Here is a 26,671-nt window from a genome sequence, read left to right as displayed (position 1 = left end):
ACTCTGTAAATACAGTAAAAATCATTGAATTGTACCCTTTAAATGAGTGAAGCTGACAGTATGTAAATTATACCTCAATAAAACTATATTAAAAACTCATCCATGGATAAAATTATTAGGAAAACAAAACTATCTGTAAAAGTTCAGCCCACACAAAATTAGAGTTATTTTGAATCACCGAAATTAATAACAATATTTCTGTATGGGTTGCTCATTGGCTAAGCGGGCTGCGGGCTGTGAGCTGGCTGTCAGGCTGCTCTTCTGTGATCTCCCCACAAGAAAGCAGAGCAGAGCACAGGAGATGCATCAGAGGGAGAATCTTGAGTCATCCACTGCCCTTTAAGAGAAAACTGTTTCCCAAACATCGGTTGAACCATTGGGTGCAATTCGTTTTGGCACATCTTACAAGAGACTGTGATGTTCCAAATAGGTCCACACCATGATCGGTAACTGCTGTTTTTTAAAATATCTAATGTCATGGGAAAATATTAGTATATATTATATTATATACATAAAGCAATTTGTAAAACTGGAAAGATATAAGATATATATGGATATATGGATATATATATATATATATACCAAAACTTTAATACTATCTCCAGTTATTAAGAGTGGTCCTGGTAAATAGTTAACAGCTGACCCTGCTTTTGGACCACTGACAAAATGTGTGGTGCTGTGCGTGTGCACAGCCACACAACTGGTTTCACAGAACGATTCATATGCCATAAGAGCAGTGCTATCTTCATTAATTAACCAGGATAACTGAAGAGGTTAGGGGTGGAGGCTTTGGTATACAGAGAGATAATCTCAAATCACAGTTACAACAAAACTAGTTAAAATTCAGCACACATTTACCATCCATACACATAATCCAAAAGTATCAAAGTATTTCCAGAACAAATATTTAGCAACAAACACTAAAAAGCATCAAACCAGAGAAGATAAAAGATATGGTTACATTTTTTGTTCCTTAGCTGACCCCTACCTTTGTTCCGGGGTTCAAAGGGGACAAGAGGGGCCAAGCCTGGTCTTGGCTACCAATCCCCTGGAGCCCTTCCTTCTCCTCATTCTCTCCTCCCTCTCTGTGGCCTTGGATCCACAGCTACGCCTGCTCCCCTGGGAGATCATCCTCTCTCTGGAGGAACTGTTCTCAGACCCAGGGATTCTGGAAGCCACATAAATGACTGCGCTGGAAAAGGGCCACAGGGCACATACAGAGTAGCATGTGTTTGTGAACAGTAGACATACCCTCCAATATGTGGATGTTGTCACTTTGTTAAGTGATTTTTTTTCCCTAAAAATGTGTACTCTATCATCCACTTGTGGATGAGCAAGAGTTGACTACTGTGTTTTATCAAATCTGAGATCCATCAATTATAAGATACATCATTATATTATGGGCCACTGAGAAAGAAAAAAATGCAGCTAATTATATAACTCAATGCTTTCTTACTACTTGGGATTCTTCCACACAATATTTATCTGTCACTCTCTGTGCCCTCATCCTCTGTGCATTTCTTAGAGGAGTGCTCCACTCTGGTCTCTTGGCCCTTCTTCCAAGCCTCTGATGTGCATTCTGCAAGTTTTATACAGAAACTTTCTTAATCTTACCAGAAGGTGTCAACAAAAGATTTTCAGGTACCCATTGGGAACACATTTTAAATGGCAATTAAATGCAACCCATTCAGTACAACCAATGTACATAATTTAATATGAACAACCATGACTAAGTCCATGCAGGTACAGCCAAATGACAACCACCATGCAATTGTCCCCGCCAGTGGAACGTGATCACAAGGCACACTCCATTTCACAGTTTTTAAGCTGAGGAAATTCCTTCATTCCTTAGAATGAATGAAACTTGGGAAATATGAAACTAACAGTGATCAGGAAGGAACCCAGCCCAGCAAACACTGAGGAGATTATACTTTTGGACACAGGGTCAGGTGTGGTGGACCAGCACGAGCAGCTACAGGTGCTCACTGTGCAATAGCCATGCTATTCTGTGTTTTTTACACATCGGTGCATCCAGTTGTCCCAACACTGAGTTGAGTCCGGTGGTTTTTTTTTTTTTAATTTCCTTTTTTAATAAATTTATTTATTTATTTATTTATTTATTTATTTATTTATTTATTTATTTATTTATGGCTGCATTGTGTTTTCATTGCTGCGCACGGGCTTTCTCTAGTTGCAGCGAGCGGGGGCTACTCTTCATTGAGGTGCACAGGCTTCTCGTTGTGGTGGCTTCTCTTGTTGCGGAGCAAGGGCTCTAGGTGCGCGGGCTTCAGTAGTTGTGGTGCACGGGCTCAGTAGTTGTGGCTCGCAGGCTCTACAGCGCAGGCTCAGTAGTTGTGGCACACGGGCTTAGTTGCTCCGCGGCATGTGGGATTTTCCCGGACCAGGGATCGTACCCATGTCCCCTGCATTGGCTGGCGGATTCTTACCACTGTGCCAACAGGGAAGTCCCGAGTTAGGTGGTTTTATCCTCATTTTATAGATGAGGAAATTGAGCTCAGAGATGTTAAGTAACATGCCAAGGTCACCAAGTAGCAGATGACAGAGCCCAAATATGAACCTGGATATGTCTGACTCCAGATTCTTTATATCCCCACCACACCAGTTTCCATACTGGCCTTACAGCACTTGCGTTCTGAGAGCAATTATAGTTGTAGTTCACCTGGTCCCAGGTATTCCTGAAGGGGTTATTTCAGAATTTTATGGAGAGGAAAAAGGATTGTCTATAGTGTCTGCAACCACAATACGGTGTGAGAACTACATACTGGTGACAAAATAGTATGAGCATATGTAAGTGTATACATATACACAACTACCAGTTGGGATGGTAGAGAGTTGAATAGGGTGCTCTGGCTCTTTATAGGAAGACAATAACCCAGGCTTCTTACGACCCTCCACTGCACAATGGTTATTTGAGTCTATATTACTAGCTTTGTCACATTATCAAATATCCTCATGACTATAGGAGCCCAGGATTTCTCTTATTTGGCAGTTTCAGGCCAGCTATGGGCTACGGACTCATGACTGTCTGATTCCACTCACCAAAAACCGTGATTGGCACCATCGCCAACAGCTCAGCTCAAATATAGACAGCAACCTTCTGACCACTAGTGTAATTAGAGGAACTCTTTTTTTTCTTTTTTAATTTCAGCATGGGCAAAAGCCTTTATTTATTTAATTTTTTTTGGCCGCTCAGCGCAGCATGAGGAACCCTAGTTCCCTGACCAGGGATCGAACCCGTGCCCCCTGCAGCGGAAGCTCAGAGTCATAACCACTGGACTGCCAGGGAAGTCCCTAGAGGAACTCCTTTTAAGGCATGGTCCTCATGTAGTAAATGAAAGTAAGGATTAGTATTGAAATTTTCTTCCTTTGTACACTTTATTTTCCATTTGTTGTCTCCTTCACAGAAGACTTCATCATGAAAAGGAGGAAGCCCAAAATGAAGTGAGTTAAAAACTTTGTCTCCGAGAGGATTGTGGCTTGGCCTGAGTTGAGGTAAGAGGTGATGGTGCGTATGGGGTGGGGGGGACCACGTAGAGCTACACTGTCACATGCGCCCTCACCCTTGGTCTCTCGCTCTCTTCCCTTTCTACTTACTCCACTTTCCAAGCTTTCTCTTTCTCCTTTCCTCTTCTGGGAATGACGCTGTACCAAAGACACTGCTTACAGGGATCAACTTTTCTAGACCTCAAGCAGGTACACGTGAACTGATAGTAGAGAGTCTGGGCTGATAGGGACAAAAGTGTAAGCAATCACAGCTGTTCTGGGAAGTGAAGGGTGAATAGTTGCTGTGATATTGCTGGTAACCCTGAACCAAAAGGCTGCTGACCTTTGCTTTCCTTCCTCTGTCATACCTTGCTCTCATCTAAAAATGCACCTTTCTTGTGATTTCTTGTCAGATTCTAGGAGATCCCCATATATTTAGGCCCCAAAGAATCCAGTTGATGTTTTCAGCACTTGCTGTGTCCTCTGATTCTCTAAGGCAGCTTCATTGTTTCTCAACCACTCAGCGATGATAAGATAAATGCCTTGTCCTGCTGGATGTCATGGAGGAGAGAAAACCTAGATGGCAGTGGGCCATTATGTGCCTTTTTCCTACCATCCTATCACTGTGAGGATTCTCCAATTGCTATTGCAAAGCTCTCTCCTTGGAATCCTGAAGTGGCTAAATACAGCCTTTTGCACTGATGGCCAAACACTCAGAACTCATCCATCTCCCCTCCTCCATCCTCTCGTCTGTACCAGCAGTCCCCAACCTTTTTGGCACCAGGGACCGGTTTCATGGAAGACAATTTTTCCATGGACCGGGGGTGGGGGATGTTTTCAGGATGATTCAAGCATATTACATTTATTGTGCACTTTATTTCTATTATTCTTACATTGTAATATATAATGAAATAATTATACAACTCACCGCTGCTGATCTGACAGGAGGCGGAGCTCAGGCAGTAATGCGGGTAACGGGGAACGTCTGTAAATACAGATGAAGCTTCGCTTGCTCGCCAGCCACTCACCTCCTGCTGCGCGGCCTGGTTCCTAACAGGCCACAGACTGGTACCAGTCCATGGCCTGGGAGTTGGGGACCCCTGGTCTATACTTTCTTTTCCTTCTTCTTTCCTTGTATTATTATTCCCATTAAAATTTTTAAACAATCACAAACAGAAGTATTGCAAGTATAATACAAAGACTTTTTTTTCCCTGAAGCTTTCGAGAGTAATTTGCCAAGTTGTTGCCCTATTATCCCCAAATACAGTCAAGGGCATTCTCCTACACAGCCAAAACACAACCACCAAAACCAGGACAGGAGCATTGCCTATTACCACCACCTAATTCTGAGACCCCACTCAGCGTTTGCCAGTTGTCCCAGTAATGGCCTGCATGGCCAAAGGATCCAGTTCAGAATCACTGTCATGTCTCTTTAGCCCCCTTCAGTTTGGAACAGCTCTATACTCTTTCTTTGACTTTCATTAGTTTGACATTTTTTAAGATCACAGGCCAGATATTTTGTAGAATGTCCCTCAATTTGGATCTGTCTGATGTTTCCTGATAATTGGATTCAGGTCATGCATCTTTGGGAGGAATATCACAGAATGATGTGTGCACCTCGTTGCATCCTGTAAGGTGGTACATCATTTTGATTTTTCCCATCACTGATAGTGTTCACTCATCACTTCATTGAGACGGTGTCCACCTGGCTTCTTCACTGTAAAGTTACTTTTTTCCCCTTGACACTGATAAATATGTTGGTGAGAGGTACTTTGAACTAAATATTCTGTTCCTCATCAAAATTTTAATTTACATAGAGTCTCATGGTCTCCTAGTTTATTAGATCAATTCCCCTGCATGAACCAATTACCCATCTCTGCCACCGTCCTCTCTCCCTCTCGGACCCCTTCCTCATGCTGCTTGGCCCTGATTTCTTACACTGGGCTGCACCCCTTCTCCTGGTAATAGATGCCCTCTTGCCTCCCTTGTGTGCTGAGCTGTGGCTCCTCACTCCCCCCCATTACAGAGTCCTGCCTCCCTTTGTCCCAGCTAATGGATTTAGGACTAAATTATTCAGGAAGGGAAGAGAATAGGAAGAAGGGGAAGGCACCTTCTGTTGTCTCTGGTTCACCCTCCTTTTCCTTTTTCCCATACGTCCTGACCTATCCTGACCCCTCTCACCCTTGCCAATTCTCACATCCATCTTTCCAAGCACTCAGGGCAGGACTGAACCTTAGGCCATGGCATAAGCTCCTCTAGTCAGACTATGAGGTTCTGATTCCTGGTGTGGGGACTTATAAGCTGTGTGACCTCGGGTAAGTTACTTTCCCTCTCCAAGCCTCATGGTGTATACAATGAGCATCTTAAAAATGCTACTTCATAGTGCTTTTAGAATCAAATGAGACAGTGCATGTAAAGCTATTATTGCCTGCCACAAAGCAAGAACTAAATATATTTTGTTATTATTTTCCATCCTCTCTGTTTCAGCTGATTGTTGTTGTTTTATCTCTTTCTCTTTTTTTTTCCTGAATGATCTCTTTTGTCTCATTCTTTTTACATTTTGGCTCCTCTGGACTATTTCACTTTCTCTTGAGTCACTTCACTTTCCTTATGTTCACGTGTAAGATGCGCTGAAGGGGGGCATTGCGTTGTCACCAGCAGAAGGTCTGATGAGAATTCCCAGAGTCACACACTCACGGGATAGCAGGCAGCGGTGGTCTCTGTGTCCCAGGCCCTGGCTGGGACAGAGATGGGGCATGTTCACTGCTACCCTCTAGCTTGGCTAGGGAAAGGAAAAAAAGGATCTCTGAGAAAGGACTGAGGTGTAAATAAGTATTCAGGACTTACTGCTTGCCAGTTAAGGACCCTTCCTCTAACTGGCATGGAGTTTGTGAAGAAGGAAGAGTGATCTTTTGAAGGTTTGAACAGAATTGCATTCTAGGACCTGTTCCCTTCTTGGAATTCTGTGATTTCTGGTAGATGAAAGGTGAAATCCAATGATGTAGAGCCATTGGTGTCTACTGAAGCAGATTCTGGAGAGAGAGCCAGAGCGAGAGCAGGAGATGTACAGCTGTCAGTGACTAGATAGATACCCACTGTTCACTAAGCCTCCATCATGGGTGAATGGTCAGGAAGAGATGGTCTCAGGATAGTATGGTTAGTATGGTATACCCTACTTACAAAAAAGGACTTTAGACCCATGCATGCTGGGAAGGATAGAGGTACCATTAATTAGGAAGATGGAAAATAATGGTTTGGGGAGGGGGGATGTATGCTGAGAAGCCTCCCCTAACCACCCTAACTAATTTCTGTTGCCAGCCCCACACCCCAGACACTTTTTATCACATGGATCTGATCCAGAGTCTTTGTAGCCCTTATCATCCAACATCTTCTTGCTTACTCGCTTACTTGCTGTTTCGCCAGAGACTGTAACCTGCATGAGGGCAGGCATCTTATTGGTCTTATTCACATGGATCTCCAGTGCCCGTTACAGTCCCTGGAATGTCGTAGATGTTGATAAAATTTGTTGAATTAGTGGATAATTGAGGCGACTTAATTATTATATTAGATTTTCTCTGTCTCTGTTCATTGTATTTCCATTTCTTCAACTTTCTGAGGTTTATACATAAGCACAATGAAGAAGAATAACAGGAAGTCTACTACGAGGATCGACGAGCAAGATGACGTCTGTGTCCCAGACTCCAAGGATCCAGGAGAGCTTCAAAATATGTTGGATGAAGGAGAGTATGCCCCTTTTGTATCTCCTCCGATATTAGAGAGCAATTTTATCCAGGTAAATAATAATTGAGCCCTGAATTGAGTTCCAATAACTTTGGTAATTAATTTTCTCAAAGACAACAGAAAAGGTTGGAAAATTTGTTTTAATGTGGCAAGGGAATATGTGATACAATTAAAGGGAACAGTTTGGGAACTTCAAACAACCTAAAATAATTATAATGTAAAAGGAAAATTCATTTCAAATTTTCCCAACAAACTCTTACCTAGAAATTCTGTCCCAAGTCTACTGAAATTTTCATTCTATCATCATCTCCCCAAAACTACACAAAGAGATTATAGTCATTTTTAGAATATTCTGCCACAGGAAAGCACTCAGATAACTTAACTTAGGAGACATTTTAAAGAATAATATCTATGACACAACTAGGGATTAAAATGCATTTTGGTTCTTAGTTCTGAAGGTAAAATATAATTGTCAAATTGTGTCAGGGAGAAAAGTTTCCTTCTCCTAAAAATTATATTATGAATGAAACTACATTTCAATGCATTTGAGAGCAGTTCTAACTTTCCTCTAAACATTCAACATTAAATTATTCAGACAGGGGCTTCCCTGGCAGTCCAGTGGTTTAAGACTCTGCGCTTCTGCTGCAGGGGGGGTGCAGGTTCGATCACTGGTTGGGGAAGTTCCGCATGCTGTGAGGTATGGCCAAAGGGGGGGAAAAAAATTCAGACAAAGAAACAGGGAAATGAGTTAAATGGTGTGGGCCATACCCTTAAACTTCATGGAAATGTCACAACCAAGTCTAATGTGAAACACGCCCATTTAAGCAGCTCCTCGGCTGATTCTACAAAGGAGTGATAGGAACAACAGCATACACACGTTCTCTGCACTGATGGGAGACCTCCTCACTTCCAGACACCATAGGAGGGAGGTGATGCCTTGAAGAACACTAATGTTTAAGTCATGCCCCAGAATGCATGTGATGCCGTGATTTGATGTTCTTTACCTTCTGTGTGCTTCTTTCCTACTAGTAATCTTTTTATTTTATTTTTCACACTTCTGCACCTTTTTCAAATAACCATTTTCAAGCTCTAATGAACACTGGGAGAGGCAGTCAGCATTCTATAAATCAGACATGGCCCCATGTCATAACTGGATATGTTATTCCCTTTAACACACACAACCTCTTGTGGTCGGTATGTCTTTGGCAGCAAGTTACCAAGGTTCCTGACTCAACTGTGAGCAAAAAAGAACAACAATTATCTCAAGTAGAGTGAAAGAACCACAGGACATCAACTCACTCATGGGAGTCATCAGGGACCCGGGTTGCCTCTTCTTGTTCTGTCACCCTCAAATTCACTCCCTTCGGGATATCACATGCAAACAGGACATGACAGCTGCCAGCAATGGAAGGGATGTGTCTCTTCCTTGAACTGTCTGTGAGGGCTGAGAACCCTTTCCCAGAGCCTCCAGGAGGCCCCCAGTAGTGTCTCATTGGCCAGGGCCTGCTGAGAGCAATCGCTGGCCAGGGGATGGAATGGATCACCATGACCAGTTGAGGTGGGTCAGGATTTAGCTCCTCAGCTGGGGCAGCGTCCCTGTGGGGTAGATACTGGACAAAACCAGAATTCCATTAATCCGGAAGAATAGGAGCATGGCTTTGGGTAGGTAATCAATAGTGTAGGCTACACTCTCTTTCTAAATATATTTGCTTTTAAGTCATTTTTTTTTTTTTTTTGAAGCAGTTAACGTACAGCTGAGGAACCAAGTGTTTCCCCTCTCTGGCTTCCTTCACATCCCTGTCTACCCACTTTCCAGTCTCCTCCTCTTAAAACTGGCAGAGAAAAAAAAAAAAAAAAAAAAAAAAAAAAAAAAAAAAAACTGGCAGAGATTCTCAGCCAGTCTATGTCCCACATTGTTCAGGTCTCAGCTAGAGGTCCCTTCCTCAGGGGAGGATTTTCTGACCCTATGGTGAGGGTGTGCTGGAACTGGCCGATTGGTAAGTGTTCAGGAAGTTTACAAGTCAGTTGTTAAACACAGCCATCATTAAGAATTAAATTGTATAAACTTATAAATAAAACTATTCAAAACAAAGGCAACAAGGGATTTCCCTGGTGGTCCAGTGGGTAAGACTCTGCACTCCCAATGCAGGGGGCCTGGGTTTGATCCCTGGTCAGGGAACTAGATCCCACATGCATGCCGCAACTAAGAGTCTGCATGCTGCAACTAAGAAGTCCACATGCTGCGACTAAGAGCCCACATGCCACAACTAAGACCCAGTGCAGCGGAAATAAATAAATAAGTAAATGTTTTTTAAAAGTACCCCCCCCCAAAAAAAAAACCAAAGGCAACAGATACTCAAAACTCATCATTCCTATTATATTACTACATTTTACTATTATCTTGAGGTTATGGATACAAAAGTTTGACTTCTGGGAGAATCAATTGGTTGTATGGATTTAACATAAAGAGTATGGTATATCATTGTCTGTAAATTGTGTGCTACTCATCTTTTATACCAGTGAAATTGATAATAAACTTATGAGTATCTTCCGAGAGACAGTGGTTACACACTTATCAGCACACCACTGCCTTCTTCCTCCCAAGTCAAGTTTTCTGTGATGTGCTCCACAGCACAGCACCCTGAACTTATACTCAGTAACACTTACAACAACACTTAGTGACATACTTGTTTAATGTTCGCCTTCCCCAGTGGACCCCACAGGTCAGAGACTGTGTCTGTCTGTTCTCTGTGATATCTCCAAGAATTCACACGAACAAAGGCATCATGGTTCATTTCTCCTTTATTCCTATACTGCTTGGGTAAACGAGGTTGTCAGGGCCACACACTTTAACAGAAAACTCCTCTTCCTGTTCTCTGCCTCAGGTCAACAGGAGAGGTGAATCCATTTACCTTCATAACCGAGCCAACTGGGTGACTGTAGGCATATGCTCTTCCAGTCCCACCCTCAAGACCCCCAACGTGATGCTGTTGGCACATCTGACACCCGCCGCACAGAAAGATTCAGAACCCGTTTTTAAAAGTCTTCTGACATCTCCTTCTCCAGAGAATCTGGTGCTCACCAGGTGAGTTACAAAGGGAAGAGGTTAAAGACCTCTCAGAAAACATGCTTTACACCTGAGGAGCTGAGAATAGAAACACAGATGACAAGTGGTCCAAGGGAGCGTCTCATTTGTGCTCCCTGCTGCAGATGAGAGAGTCACATCCTTAAAGTCTGGGGAGATAGTTTGACAACCTGGAAGTCAAACAGGCCATTCACTTTTCAAAAATTAAACCTAAGTAACAGGAACTGAAGGCTCATAATAAAATGCCTCTCTAGAACATTCCCCCCACCCTATCCCAACTTCCATCAAAATTAGCTCTGGTCTTGTCTCAAGCCACCAACTTGCTGTAGGACCCACAGCAAATCACTAACTTCTCTCAGCCTCAACCTTGCAGGATTAACTAAATGGGACAACTTCTCCTAAATAAATAATAAATAGTTGATATTTTAGTTCATTAGAGTCTTAGTATGATTCAGGCAAGATGGCCCTCAGGAGCCTGATTACACGTACTAAAAATCAAACTTTTGACCCTCAAAAGCTAAGAACCAGACCTGGGAACATATGGCCACAAGAAGGTCCTGCCCCATCCCATGCCTGCCGCTCCCCAGGCCTGTCAGAGAGACACGCCTGTTGTTCTAAGTCTCACGCCACAAACTGCTATAAAAGGAAAGTCTTCATGAGAGTTTCCAATCAGGCCTCCAGATGATATTTGCATTTGTCTGCAGGTTTCTCCCTCTGCAGTTTGTGACTCTTTCTGTGCATGATGCTGAGAATATGCGCATCAAAGTAAAGCTGGTGAGTGGCCGAGCCTACTACCTACAGCTCTGTGCCCCTGCATGCAAACAAGACACCCTATTCTGTCAGTGGGTGGAACTCATCTCCTTCTTGAATGAGGAGAAAGCCAAAGCTTCCAAAGTGTCGGAAGTCTCCAGCCTCTCAGAAATCACAAACAGCACAGACTTCACAGGGTCAATGGACATCATGGATATTGCAGCCTTCACAGCTGTACAGACCCCACACCTGTACACATGTTCAGACCCCATCAAGGACATAGAAAGCATTGATTTCTCAGAATTCACGGACATCACGGATGTCACCGATGTCACGGATATTCCAGAAAATGAGGTCACCGAGGCCCCAGATATAAGAATTGTCACAGAAGTCACAGAAGTCACGGACATCTGCAATGTCACAGTGGACTCAGGGGTCACAGTGGTGTTTGAGAATGATGACATACTCAGGGCCAAGCGGGAGGAAAAGGTATGTGACATGGAAGACTTTCATTCTCTAATAATCACTCTCTTTCACCTTCTTTGGTAAGCTACCTGACATCGATTATCAAAATGCTATGGAACTTACTCTGAGTAACCTAATATTAATAATGAGTTCCGATACCTGAAGCCTGGTGCAAAAGAGTTGTAAGATGTTCCCTGAAACAGGCAGTGAACATCCATACCATACAACTTAACCCAGTATCAGAAAGCTATGGTGGGACAGAAGGAACTTTGGTATCAGAGTCAGAAGCCCTGGGTTGGAATCTTGCCCTGCTGCATATTAGTTTGGCCAAGTCACTGAACCTGCATGAGTCTGTTTCCTCATCTCTCAAATGAGGATATTAATATCATGCAAGGGCTATATTAAGGTTTAAATGTACACAAAAGTATGAAGTATACTGAAGGATGGGGTGAAATTTCAATAAGAAGTGAAGGTGGAAATAAGAAAATAAAATACCCAAAGTGAGCATCTTTAGAAAGGGCCAGAAAGTGGAAAAACACAGAGACATATCTGAGAATAAATCAGTTTGGCTGGAGCCTAATATATGTGGAAAATATTAGGATATAGGATTGGAAAGTTGCTTGCAAACCTTGAATGCCAAAATAAGAAGTGTAGACTCAGTCCTTGGGCAAACCTTAGCCACAAAATCTCTGTGTAAGGGAGTGAAGGAGCTGTGTTTTTACAAGATTAGTCTGATGGAAGGATGGATTGCAGGTAAAGAGATCAGTGTGTAGACTGCTGCTGAGAAACCTCCATGGGGCCCACAATAGAAAAATGGCAGAGGGCAAAGATGGACATTTTCAGAAGAAGAAAATGCTAGCTAATGAATTTAGTAGAAAAGTTTTACCTTACTAGTAATCAAAGAAATGCAAACTTGAAAAAATTTTCACCTATAAAACTCTAATTAAAAGAATAAAAATAGTCAGTGTTAGTAAAGGTGGGGTCACCTTGGAATTTGTAAAGATTCATGGTAGGGTGAGAATTGGAACAAACTTTCTTGAAATCATTATGAGTCAAGAACCTAGAAATGTTGACACCCTTTGACTCAGTGATTCCACTTTTAGGAATCTTTCTTAAGGAGTTAATCATCAATAGGAATGAGGATTTAGCTATAAAGATGTTAATCATACCACATCTATACCATGTTTATAAAAATGAAATAATGAAAATACGGAAGTAAACTAAACATCCACCACAGAGAAATGGCTAAATGAATTTAAATCCACAAAGGTCAGGTGCCGTGTTTATCTCATTCAGGAGCAACCACAGTGACTGGCAAGATCATAGTCACTCAGGAAATATTTGTCAGACGAATGACTACTCTGTAGCTGTTAAAATTGTTGGAGAATTTTTCTTTACTTGGAAAAATGTTTATGATGTAAACCTGAGTGAAAAACGAAGTAAAGAATATGATCCTTATTACATAAAAATGCATGTACACACAACAGACAGTAGGAGGGGGAAAAGTCATATTGTTAATAGTAGTTTATTTCTAGATTGCAAATTTATAAGCAATTGATGTTTTCTTCTTTATATATTTCTGAATTTTCTGTTTCCTACAATAAAAATAATTTTTAATTAGAAAAATTCAAGTAGCTTTACACAGTTTTTAATAACATGGGGAAATTTTTATAATAAATCATTAAGTGAAAAATGTGGGATATGACCACAAAGCAGACACATTCAAAATAAATAAATGGACAGAAAGATCAGAATGAAATGTGTCATAGTAGTTATTTCTGGCGTGTGGCATCAAGCAAGCAATAATTTTCTCCCTCTAACTTTATATCTCTTAGGATTTTCTAAATATTCTATGATAAATATACATTACTTTCATTGTCAGAAAAAAATGTTTTAGCTTTAAAGAAGATTATTGCATTATTTTCAAGGAACAGCCGTAGAGGTGATGGACTACGTAATGACAAAGGGAGGAAGAAGGTGCAGATGTGAAGGACATCAGAGAGACAGAGTCTTTTTTTAAAGATTTATTATTTATTTATTTTAATTTTTGGCTGTGTGGGATCTTTCGTTGCGGCACGCGGGATCTTTTGTTGCGGAACATGGGCTTCTCTCTGGTTGTGGTGCGCGGGCTTCAGAGCTCATGGGCTCTGTAGTTTGCGGCACGTGGGCTCTCTTGTTGAGATGCGCAGGCTTAGTTGTCCCGCGGCACGTGGGATCTCAGTTCCCTGACCAGGGATCGAACCCGCGTCCCCTGCATTAGAAGGCAGATTCTTTACCACTGGACCACCAGGGAAGTCCCAGAGAGACAGAGTCCTTAAGACCGGCTGACCTATTGCTCTGAGGCCTGAGAGAGATTCCAAGGAAGGCAGGGAGCGACAGAGGTGGTGTATTAACAGAAACCAGGACATTAGAATGGGAGATATTTTAGGGTACTAAGTTTTAGATTCTAAGTCTTTTGAAAAACAAACTCTCTAGTATTACTAGGAACCTCCAACTCCTGTCACCTATTAGATGCTCTTAAATCAAGAGCAACCTTGGATTGGGGAGCAGGTGTCAAGGCATTTCTAGAAAACCTTCCTTTCCCTGCCAATTCAGGGAGAGGAAGTCCTGCAATTGAGTCCTAATTTTCTTGTGTGAGGTGACATTGGTGTACCTGACCACATGAGTTTTAGCATGTGCTGTGTCAGGTCCCCATGCTGCCAGCCTCCAGTGCCCGCCTGGGCTCTTCTCAATGGCTGTGCAATACCAAGCCTCACCCGCCTCATTATTGCGCCTGTGCACTTGAGGCCACTCAGTAAATATAGATGAAATGATTACTGCTCCTTAAATAATCTGCTTCTGTATGATGCTCTTCTGCTCCCTGATTTGCTGCTGCTTGTTATTTTCAAAGGAAAAAATGGAAAATATTCTGAAGCCTGGCTGTCTACGAGATACAAAAATTAAGAATGAGTTTAGAGAATCCTCAAAACATGTCACCATCTCAAACCTAATGCTGACTTTCGAAGGTGAAAGATGTTTTCAGACTACCTTGACTCCAGAAGAAGGTGAGACAAATAAATCCAAAGAGATGAGTGATAGACCCTCTGAAATAAGGACAACAGACTCTAAAAGCACGGCTCTCAAGGCTGAAGAATCCAGGTATGTGAGGCAGGGAAATGCCAAGTGATGCTAAGACGTGAAGTATGTAAATAAGTGCATGCTTTCAAGTCCCTGCAACTAGGGCATTGTTTGCTGAACATTCTCAGACATACATACAATGTAATTGGATGATAACATAATCAACTCAATTATCCACATTTGGTTCAACCTTGTCTAATTTTTATTTTCACACCAACTTCTCACACCATTCAATTGGCATTTTGGGCTATCTGCCTGGTGTCAGTGGTGTGTGCTGAAGGAAACAGAACAGAATCACGATGTCCACATTTTGGAGTTAGAGGCTAGAGTAATTATGGGTATTTTTATCTTTACACTTCTCTGTATTTTCTTCTCTACATATCCCTTACCCTTTTCTACATTTCCAATGAATAACTTAATAATCTGAAAAACTATTTTTATAATTGTAACACCCAATTGCAAGATGAATGTGAGAGACACTGTGGTATTATAAAGATAAAAATTAATATGATCATTCTGGAATAACAGCTAATAAGAAACCAGAGAAAAATATAGATATCTAAATGCTGTATTAGCAAGAATGAAAATGAGGAATGTAATGAATTATGTCTAAGTTCTTTTTAAATATAAAAAGGAACAGGGGAAAACAGGGAAACAAACTTTTTAAAAGTTTGATTCATTCATTCAGTAATATTTACTGAGCACCTTCTATGTGCTAGAGACTGGAAATACAGCAGTGAAAACAAGTCATGGAGTGTTTCATTCTAGTGGAGGGTATAGATAATAATCAAAGTATATTATGCCAGCTGGAATGTGCTGAGAGAAAACAAAAAGTAACAGAAGGATTTGAGGAGGGAGTAGGGATAGTTTATGTAAGTGGAAAGGAACTGCTTCTCTGAGGAATGGCAGAGATCTGAAGGAAGGGTGGAGCTCTGAGGGAATAGAGTTCCCAGCTGACTGACTGCATAACAATTATAAATGGGACACGTTAGGTGGTCAGTAAATTATCATTATTGTCACTATTACTTCATTTCCAACAGCGTAGATAAAAGAAAGTTGGCTATTCTGTCAAAACAAAAACAAAAACAGAAAACAAAATATCTTAATTGACTGAGGGTTAAGTGTTCAAAACTGGCTTTCTCTTTAACCTTCTTCCCCAGCTAAGAAGGGGTCCAGGGAAGCAAAGGAATATGGATGATCCTTAGAGGATTCCTAAGCCTTGAAGTCAGAGTAACATTTGCTTTTGCTCCTGGGCAGCCACATTTCTCACAGTTCTAGGGCCTTTAGATGCAAGTGCCAATACATTCAAGGTGTTGGTGGATCTTGATTATAACTTCAATACTTTTGGTTGTATGCTTAAGCAAAGCATCGTGTCCTATTTAGGGTTTCTATACCAGTGGTTCTTAATGTGTGGCTGGTCAGCAGCATCACCTGGGAGCCAGTTAATGATGTAAATTCTCAGGCCTACCCCCACCCTGCTGAATCATAAACTCTGGGATGATCTCAGCATTTTCTGTTGTAATAGGCCTCCAAGTGGTTCAAATGTACAATCAGGTTTGAGAACTGTTGCCTTATGAGAAGCCAGTCCTAGGTACAAAGCAGGGCTGAGCAAGGCTTGTGAGGGCTTCTCCTGAGGCCCCAGAGCCAAAATGAGGATTCCCCTTCATAGCCATAGGAAGAACAATCAGCTCAAACTCAAGGGGGGCTTCTTCAGAAATTTTTCCTATATGACCAAGAGCTTTTAAGTTTGGATTAAAAAATACATTAAAAATCAATTCATATAGATAACTAATGAGAACCTGCTGTATAGCACAGGGAACTCTACTCAATGCTCTGTGGTGGACCTAAATGGGAAGGAAATCCAAAACGGGGGGATATATGTATACATATAGCTGATTCACTTCGCTGTACAGCAGAAACTAACACAACATTGTAAATCAACTATACCCCAATAAAAAAAAATCAATTCATGTCTTTTTCTTCTCTGATTGCCATAGCTAGGACTTCCAAAACTATGTTGAATAAAAGTGGTGAGAGTGGACATCCTTGTCTTATTCCTGATCTTAGAGGAAATGCTTTCAGTTTTTCACCATTGAGATGATATCAGCTGTGGGTTTGTCATACATGGCCTTTATTATGTTGAGGTAGGTTCCCTCTTTGCCCACTTTCTGGAGAGTTTCTATCATAAATGGGTGTTGAATTTTGTCAAAAGCTTTTTCTGCATCTATTGAGATGATCATATGGCTTTTATTCTTCAATTCGTTGATGTGGTGCATCACACTGATTGATTTGCAAATATTGAAAAATCCTTGCATCCCTGGGATAAATCCCACTTGATCATGGTGTATGATCCTTTTAATGTATTGCTGGATTTGGTTAGCTGGTATTTTGTTGAGTATATTTTCATCTAAGTTCATCAGTGATATTGGCCTGTAGTTTTCTTTTTTTGTGGTATCTTTGTCTGGTTTTGCTATCAGGGTGATGGTGGCCTCATAGACTGAGTTTGCAGGTGTTCCTTCCTTTGCAATTTTTTGGAATAGCTTCAGAGGATAGGTGTTAACTCTTCTCTAAATGTTTGATAGAATTCACCTGTGAAGCCATCTGGTCCTGGACTTTTGTTTTTTGGGAGTTTTTAAATCACAGATTCAATTTCAGTACTTGTGTTTGGTCTGTTCATATTTTCTATTTCTTTCTGGTTCAGTCTTGGGAGATTGTACCTCTCTAAGAATTTGTCCATTTCTTCTAGGTTGTCCCATTTTTTTGGCATAGAGTTGCTTGTTGTAGTCTCTTATGATCCTTTGTATTTCTGTGGTGTCAGCTGTAACTTCTTTTTCATTTCTAATTTTGATTTGAGCCCTCTCCCTTTTTTTCTGGATGAGCCTGGCTAAAGGTTTATCAATTTTGTTTATCCTTTCAAAGAACCAGCTTTTAGTTCATTGATCTTTTCTATTGTTTTCTTCATCTCTATTTCATTTGTTTCTGCTCTGGTCTTTAAGATTTCTTTCCTTCTACTAACTTTGGATTTTGTTTGTTCTTTCTCTAGTTGCTTTAGGTGTAAAGTTAGGTTGTTTATTTGAGATTTTTCTTGTTTCCTGAAGTAAGATTGTATTGATATAAACTTCCCTCTTAGAACTGCATTTGCTGCATCCCATAAGTTTTGGATCATCGTATTTTCATTTTCATTTGTTTCTAGGTATTTTTTTAAATTTCCTGTTTGATTTCTTCAGTGATCCATTGGTTGTTTAGTAGCATATTGTTTAGCCTCCATGTATTTGTGGTTTTTTGCAGTTTTTTTCTTGTAGTTGATTTCTTAAGCTCATAGCATTGTAGTAGGAAAAGATGCTTGATATGATTTCAATTTTCTTAAGTTCACTGAGGCTTGTTTTGTGGCCCATCATGTGATCTATCCTGGAGAATGTTCCATATGCACTTAAAAAGAATGTGTATTCTGCTGCTTTCGGATGGAATGCTTTTATTTATTTATTTATTTTCCAGATGGAAGAAACTTTCCTGCTTCAGATTGAGGGTGGAGAAGTAGCTGAAATAGAGAAATTTCCCTCAGAACACTGATCTATTATTTCTTGATGGTAACCACTGAGTTCTTTCAGTGGAACTAAATAATAACCAGGAGGACTACTGGAAGTCTGATGTGTTAGAGGAGAAAGAAGGAAGGGAGATTTAAAAAGTAATCAATCATCTGTCAGAAGTAGTGAGAGAAAAACAAAGAATGTAAGAGGCAAAGGTATAGAAGCAGGTGCCACTCAATAGAAAATATATCTTTTGCTATGTATGAGTATGACTTTCATAGAAAAGCATAAGATTTCTAAAAAACAAGTGAGATAAAAATGAATCCATCCAATCTAGCAATTTGTCCTAAATAATAATTAATCAGGTCTGATCATTCTGACATCTTCCTTCTGACTTATTTCATTCATTATGTCTCAAATTCTGTCCTGCCCTTGTCTAAGGCTTCAGAAACACATGATTCAACATCTAACAAGGTTAACTGTTTAAATCATTTCAACTTCTTTCCTTGCCCTTCTGCAAATAATAGATGCCCTGAAGCACTGGATTAACTTTTAATGCCTTTAAAAGAAAAAAAAACTTTAAAAAAGTAATTAATAAACTTTTTTTAAGTACAGTTTTAGAGTTACAGAATAATTGAGCAGATAGTACATACAGCCCCATATACCCACCCCACTGCCACCTCCTCATCCTCCTCTCATCCCCAGTTTCCCCTAGTATTAACACCTGCATTAGTGTGGTACATTTGTTACAATTAATGAACAATATTGATACATTATTATTAACTATAGTCCCTAGTTTAAGGTTCACTCTCTGTGTTGCACAGTTTTGTGGGCTTTGACACATGCATACTGACACGTATCCACATAAAGAACAGTCTCGCTACCCTAAAAATCCTCTGAGTATTAGATAAGCTCTTAGCAGTTTTTTTAAATATTAAAAATTGTAGAGAGAACTTAAGTTTTTAGGTTGAAAAATGATCTGCAGGTGCAAAATTTTGTTAGTCTCACTATTATGATCACTATTAGAAATGATAAGAAAATGAATGCCTATATAATTAGCAAAAATCTTAGAATTTTAAAGATTGAAAAGGATCGTGGTTAGCAAATCCCAGACTCTTCCAGGCCCTGCCCTTCAGTCTCTCAGCTTCCTGTGTGATCTATCTGCTGACTCTACTGTAGAGAAAGAAAGAGATAAAAACAAAGCAAAAAACAAATTTTGGTTCTAACTAATCCTCTTAAGTCCAATTTAATCAAGCATAAATTATATTTTATTGCCTATTTACATCAGGAACTTAATTACTAGCTAGAGCCTAATTTGAGAATGTTCATTATAAATGAAAGATGTGATAAGATCAAAGAACAGAATGGGATTCACTGATGCTTAATCCTGGGACAATTGCAGGATTAAGACAGGACACCGTGAGAGTGATAAATAAATTCTAGTATATATTCATTTTTCTTCTCCAAGACCATGGATTTCAGTGACACTTTCTAACCGTATACTTTGGAACAATGGAAAAAAGAAATTAAACAATGACATCGTTGAATATTTTGCCCTCAGATTCATTGGTCTTTCAAATGTAAATTGAGCAACTTAAATCTAGATGAGTGAAAGACGATGGAGACTTGTGTAATGTCATTTTAGGTGCTTTAGAAGTGAAGGATTTACTTTATAAAGCATTTATATTCCTTCTCATACCTTGGCAATAGTGCTACTGTGACTCTTCCCTTTGTTTTAAAGAGGATAATGGCAGGCTTTATTTTAATTTGCACCTATTTTTTTTAAAGTACACTTACTTGATATTTCTCAGCCTCTTGAAAACTTTTATCATTAAACTCAACCTTATTTAAATCACCAGACCTACTTGGTACATGAGTAGTTGTTTGCAAACTTCTCAGAAAATTACTAATTTAACCTTAAGATCCATTGTAGAACCTGAACTGCATGGATTTGCCAGACCTCTTAAATGGATCAGAATTATGTCTTTGCACATTTATCTGGGAAGATATTATCTAAGGATAATTATTCTTCCCAAACCCTTTTACTCAAACAGCAATACTTCCAAAAGAGTTACTGAAATGTAGCCAAGGAACAAAGATTTGGTGAAAATTAACTGACTTAAGTTTATATTTTAGCATGTCAATGAGGTTACAAAAATAAGTATTTTTTGATATTAATTTTAAAAATCAGGCATGCAGAAAACAAAATTCTTTATCCAAAGACATCTCTGAAAGTGAAATAGCCTGAAAAACTGACAGCTAGTCTCCTATTTTATCCACTAAACCGTAAGAAGTATATTAACTTGGACAAATACTTGGGTATGTTATTCACCTACAAGATTCCCATCAGGGCCATAGAGACTGTGATGAAGAGCTAGCAGAGTAGGCACTGTAACCCCAGTCACCCATCCATTCCAGAATGTACCCCACGTGTCTATGAAAGCCTATATTCCCAACACAACTGACTCTGTTTACGGAAGCCCCAGAGCAGCAGCAGTTAGCTTCTTTGAGTCTCAACCTCAAATGAATTTTCAGGGGCTCGAGAGGTAGCAGGATAGGGATGGTCACAGCCTCACTGAGTGACAGGTGATAGTTACAATAAAAATAGGTTATACGTAATTACATACAACTCACTTTTACAGCTTTTACATGTTGGATAGCTTACATGTTACAAAAATTTAGGTAATTTTACTCTAAGATGTATTATAATGAATAATACCCTTGGCTTGCTAAATACGTTTCATTACTACCTACAAAGTACTTAGAGAATGATTATCTCATACCTAGTAATTCTTTTCTAAGTATTTGTGGTTATACTGGCAAAACTTTGAAATGTGCTATTTATTTTTACAGGAGCAGGAGAACTGATTCAGACACTTCAGGTATGAAACAAATTCCACTACATTTCTCTGTGATCCCTGGTATCAAGCAGTCACCTCTGGGTCCTAGAACAGAGTAGTTAAGAACAAAGGAATCCAGCTAGATGTTTTGATGCATTCCCTTTCCTGCCTTTGCTCCATTGTGAGAGTCCTATCCTGCAGAAACTGCCTCAAAGACTATATTCATGCTATCTTTCAAGTGGTAGGCATCACTTTGCTTTTTTCTGTGCTGATAGAGTTCCCTAGTTCCCTGAATGTCTAACTCACTGGGCGTGAACCACTCCCAAGGTAGCTCTGCGGGCAGAACCTGAACATGATACGGCCTCTTATTCCTGCTGATTTGGAAGGGAATTGATCCACAACTCAATTTCTTGGTAAATCTAAAACCACCTAGCCCCTCTTTTCTTCCTGCTTACGTCTTTGGCTTCTGCTTTGCTGTCAGGTGATACCATTTAATGTTTTTTTCTGGCAGTTTTTTCCTTACATATTTCCATATCTCGGGATCTTTAACTTGTAACAAGTGTTTGAAGTAGAGGCTGTCGTGTAGGCACCGGTGGAGATTTCTGCCCTTACTTGCTGCTGACCCACTTCTAAGTTACTGTCTAACTTCTGGGGGGTAGAATAGGCCTCAGCTCCAGTCATGCACATAAAAGAACATCATGGAAGGAACACAGAAGCACACTTCACTGAATGTAAATGGAGAGGAAAAAAATACCAAAAACACTTGAAGACATTTTTAGTCACTTTTGCAAGAGTCCTACCAAAAAAAAAAAAAAAAAGCAAATGATTGTTGGGGAAGGCTAAATGGGTAAAGGGGATCAAGTGTATGGTGACAGAAGGAAAATAAATTTTTGGTGGGGAGCACATTGTAAGATATACAGAAGTAGAAATATAAAGTTGTACACATGAAATTCATATAATGTTATAAATAAATGTTAGCTCAATAAAATTTTTAAAAAGCAAATGATTATAGGAAACCTATTTATACAAGCAGGATTTGTCTTTGGGCCTTCCCACTGGAATTTAGTGTCCAAAATACCAGGTGAACTTCACTGTAATGTGGTTTTACCTATATTCCAATCTACAGTATTAAACCTGAAAACAATGTAGGAAAATGCTATCATAGTTTATAAGAAAAATACAAAATTTTCTTCGCAATATATAGAATTTTCATCTATCAATTTCTATCCCAAATTTTATTTCAAAAAGAAATCAAATCTGTAAAACTTCCAGAGATATCCTACACAGGCAAACATTTTCCTCTTATTTTCTAAAGACAAGGATAAATCTAGCAACAGCCTTACCACTAATACATAATTAGTACAGGAGCATATAATTAGTACATTCTTCATACATTCTGAAGCACTCCTTATTTTAGCCATGGAAATTTGAAATTAATGTAGGACATTGATACTTTAATTTTCATCTTATATATGACTGATTCTTTTACCTGTCTTCTGGCACAAACTCAATTTTGTTCAACTGAACAAGCGTTCATTGCCTATCTATTATATATGAGGCACTGTGACAGGCTCTGGGAGAGATTAAAAATAAATAACAGGACCTATTGCCTGGCCTCAAGACATGTGCACAAATAACATAAATAGGAATGTTATAGGCCCTATATGAGAAAAGTGGAGAACTTAGTTTTAGCTCAAGAGAGAAAATCATAAAAGATTCTATGAAGGAGGCAGTCTTTGAGTTAGGAAAGGGGAAACAAGAATATCCTGGATATAAGGAACAGTGTGGGCAAAATCAAAGGGATGAGACAGTGCTGGGCATGTTTAATTTAGGAGTAGTGAGAGAGGCAGCTGGAAAGCAAGGCAGGAGCCAGTTCATGGGGGTTTTAATCCACACTAAGGAGTTTGGAAAGTACTACTTGGTAGGTAAGGAGGAGTCACTGAAAGCCAAGGAAATGACAAAATTAGTATTACATTTTAGGATGAATACTCTGACTGCAGTCTCTAAGAGAAGCTGGAAGAGGCTAGAGGCAGAATGTCATTATAGTAGTCTAGGTGAAGGGTACCGAAGTCTTGGCCAGGCAAGAAGCAATGAGATGAGAACAAGGACATGAACACACAGTCAACAAGCTTTAATGACTGACTACCTGTGTGGACACGAGAAAAAAAGGACTGAGGAGGACAGAGTTTGGGAGGCAACATGACTAGGAGGTAGTGAGTCCATGAAGCAAACTGGGAAAAGGAAGAAAATCTGGAAGGAAAAGGTGAAGAAATCAGCTATGAAACACTGAACTTAGAATCAAAAGCCCTAGGTTTGAGTTCTAACTGAACTTCCTCTGTTTCATGAACACATCATTTAATCTCTCTGGGCCTCAGTTTCCTCAGCTATCAAATGTGTGTGCATATGGGTGGGGGAATGAGGAGGGCATGACTGGCTGTCTCAAGGCCCTTTCTGCTGCTATGATTTTCTTAGCTCCTATTTGTGGTCCTGGTGGCCCATCTATGTAAATTTACCAGGCAGCTTGAAATGGGGCTCTGGAAATCAGGAGCTGAGGAAAGATACAGCAAACGTGCAGCAAAATTCCACTCTTGAGCTTGTTAAATCATGAAGATGGTACAATATACACATTTGGCATGCAGTTTTCATGAAGTATTAATTATTTTCCCTGTTTGTTTTCTTTCATGTACTTTCTCATTCTTCCTGCTTTCCTTTCCTATATCCTCTCACTTTTCCTTACTTAGGATTGTACAGTTTTTCAATTTTCCCTCTGATTAGCATTTCTTTCCCCCTTATCACACTCCTCTGAATCACTTCTTTTTTCCCCTTTCACACTCAACACTCTTCACCCCAAGAAAAGCAAAGATTAGTAGAATTTTAATCCCTTGTCCCATTGAATTTAGACTGAATGTAGACGGAAAGTGAGTTTGTAAATCTGATTTCTATTCTAGGCAAGAGCCAGAATAATAACTGCTCCCACGGCAGTAAAACAAATCACTGTTTCTATTAACCCCATCAGATTCACATTCACACAACTCCTGGGCAGGGCTAGTTGGGGACCATGGTCTCCAATTCATCTCTCCAACCTCTCAGCAGTTTGAAAGAATGACACTTTTTCCCCTTTTTGAGTAAGGTTTTGGGTAAAGTGGCACTGCAAATGTACTGTTTTTATGAAAAGGCTACAAGGCAGGGCCCAGGCTAAACCCATCTTCTCTGGATCTGGGTCCATCTTTCTCCTTTATTGACTTTGAATTTCTTACCTTTCTAAGCTTTATTCTCCTTAACTTTGCTGATTTCTTTACAGTGAGCCCAAACAATAGGCTTATCTATGATCCCGTGGTATTTTTCCAAGATGGAAAGAAATGAGACAAAGGATAGAGATTCAAGAAATAAGAGGGAAATCATTTAAGAAATACTGGGAGTGTCCTCCCCTCCCCCACCCATCTTTCTTTTCCACTTTCCTCTTAACTACCGAAAATCAAACCCTTGGAATCCTAAGCAGCCAGGTTCATTCTCTGTTTATGAAACCAGGGCTAAAAAGAGAAAGAGTGGGGGAAACTGTGAAATTTAACAATGGGCTCCATCGGAAAGGATAAAGACATTTTTGATGAGGAGGTTGGAACATCATTTGAATTTAAGACTCAAATTTAAGTTCTCTCTCCTTCTGTGACTTTTTCTCTCCTGTTTTTGGCTTTTTTCTTTCCTCCTCACTTCCTCTGTCTCTCTAGTGATCTCTCTTCCACTTTGCCCCACTATTTTCTGGCTCTCTCTTCTCCTGTCAAATCCTCTTCTAATTTCCTCAATCTTGTGCCTCATCTGTCCTCCCTTTCTCAGGGGAATACATGTGAGGAAAGGAAAGTAAAACAAGAAAAGGCCAATGGAAAAAACAAGTAAGACAACCTAAAGGTAATTTTTACAATTATAAGTCTATAGATATAAATGACAGACATGACTTTTCCACAAAAAGCTGTCAATAAACTGAATCTTTTAACATTGAATCTTATTACTTCTACTGTAGTAACAATAGAGGTGGAATGGAATATTGAGATATTGTTGTGGTTTCTGCTCTAGAATCCACCAGGGGTCAAAATGTAACATCAGCACAGGGCAAGAAGGCACTTCAGGTGAGGCACTGGCAGGGAATTACTTGCTACTGCTTTTACAGTGATTCCTTTCATTCTCATCGCTACCTTCCTCTTTGCTCCCTTATCATACTCTTTCCCAACCTGCTTTCTCAGATTAACCAACACAGCCAAAGCCTCTTACTTTCATACCGAAATTATACAAATATTCACAGAGTCCCTGCAGGGCTGCCATGTACAATTGTGCAGATTGTACACTGCACAGGTTGGGGGTCCCATTCACATTGTAGTCTCTGCGCAATGAATAAATTGCACAGCTGTATGTGGTGGCATACAGTATTCTGAATTTCTTTGAGACACTAGCTTTACAGTGAGTTACTTATGAATGAAACTTCTCTCAGTTGCCTCTCCCAGTATAGCTAATGCTGTGTGTGTGTGTGAGAGAGAGAGAGACTGTGCATGTGTGTGTGTGTGTGTGTGCATATGCACACACATGCGTTTAAGGCTGAATTCACACAATTGAAGGGAAGTTTAGTGAAACAGGGGTGGCTTCAGCAGGAAGCACATGCCCATCTTATCAGGGCTCTGATGATGGAATTGAGGTGCCCACCCTCTTTTCCGCCTTTCTGTCACTGTGCCACCAAAGTCAGTTTAGCATTTGAGCACTGAGTTTATTAACAGGGCCCCACCCAGATGCACACCATGGGCCAGAGGTAATGCACCAGAGAAAAACAATGTGGCCAAAAAATAACAAATGTTCACACACCATAATCCCCTGGCCTTCACATACTCTCCTTAGTCTGTGCTGTTCTTTTGTCACTTCTTTTCTTAATAGTGTATTAAGAGCATACACTATTAAGTATGCTCTTAACAGTGTTCTATGGTGGTGGACAGTGAAGGGATGGCACTCAAGGTGATATGCTGATTCCTACACCCACCTAGGGTGAGTCCCAAGCCCAGCTATTTCTCAATATATTATAGCATTTAGAGAGAGAAGTTCCTTTAAAAAGCTAACCCAATATTCTACAGTGATTTCATCCTTTGATTGATATATTCTATAACATGAAATTTCAAATATTGTGGTCTCATTAAGAGAGATCTGCAAATGCAAAGAAGGGCAAAAATGAGATATACATAACATATTTAAATCTTGACTTCAGAAATTTAAAAAGTGGCTCCCAAATATTTAAATTGTGAATCGCTAATATATGGGAAAAGGTAGATGATTTTTTTATATGGTGAAAAAAGTTTGCTACTAATAAAGACTTCGCATTATTACAACTGACATAATGTGAAAGTTACTTGGCCCCTTATTTACAATGAGCATAAATTATGTGTATGTAAATCTCACATATATATGACTTATTTCAGGACTCAGTTTAGCACAGATCAAGAACTTGCAAATAATTCAATGACAATATCTATAAGTCTTAAAGAATAAAAGCCCATAATTTTAATCTTGACTTTTTGATTTTTTAGATTATTACATGGTAGAAATAACTTTTTTTTAACATCTTTATTAGAATATAATTGCTTTACAATGATGTGTTAGTTTCTGCTTTA

General features: G+C 39.8%; 1 protein-coding gene across 2 annotated transcripts in view; it reads left to right on the top strand.

Annotated features, from left to right (window-relative positions):
- Window positions 1-557: 557 nt before the first annotated feature.
- GARIN2 (golgi associated RAB2 interactor family member 2) overlaps window positions 558-26,671 on the top strand; it is a 33,809-nt gene continuing 7,695 nt past the window's right edge. The window contains exons 1-6 of one of the 2 annotated variants that reach the window (XM_082386632.1): window positions 558-7,297; window positions 10,131-10,330; window positions 11,035-11,569; window positions 14,436-14,683; window positions 21,043-21,071; window positions 23,771-24,830. In XM_082386632.1, the coding sequence (XP_082242758.1) occupies window positions 7,139-7,297; window positions 10,131-10,330; window positions 11,035-11,569; window positions 14,436-14,683; window positions 21,043-21,071; window positions 23,771-23,835 (1,236 nt within the window). In that variant the 5' untranslated portion in view covers window positions 558-7,138 and the 3' untranslated portion in view covers window positions 23,836-24,830. Of the gene's footprint in view, window positions 7,298-10,130; window positions 10,331-11,034; window positions 11,570-14,435; window positions 14,684-21,042; window positions 21,072-23,770; window positions 24,831-26,671 lie in introns of those variants that run through there. The other variant, XM_082386631.1, reaches the window with a different exon arrangement.

The sequence above is a fragment of the Balaenoptera borealis genome (assembly GCF_965194805.1).
Source record: "Balaenoptera borealis genome assembly, chromosome: 3".
In the NCBI taxonomy this organism is placed as follows: domain Eukaryota; kingdom Metazoa; phylum Chordata; class Mammalia; order Artiodactyla; family Balaenopteridae; genus Balaenoptera; species Balaenoptera borealis.
The sequence above is the reverse complement of the archived record's forward strand: the minus strand, read 5'-3'. Positions and strand labels throughout refer to the sequence as shown.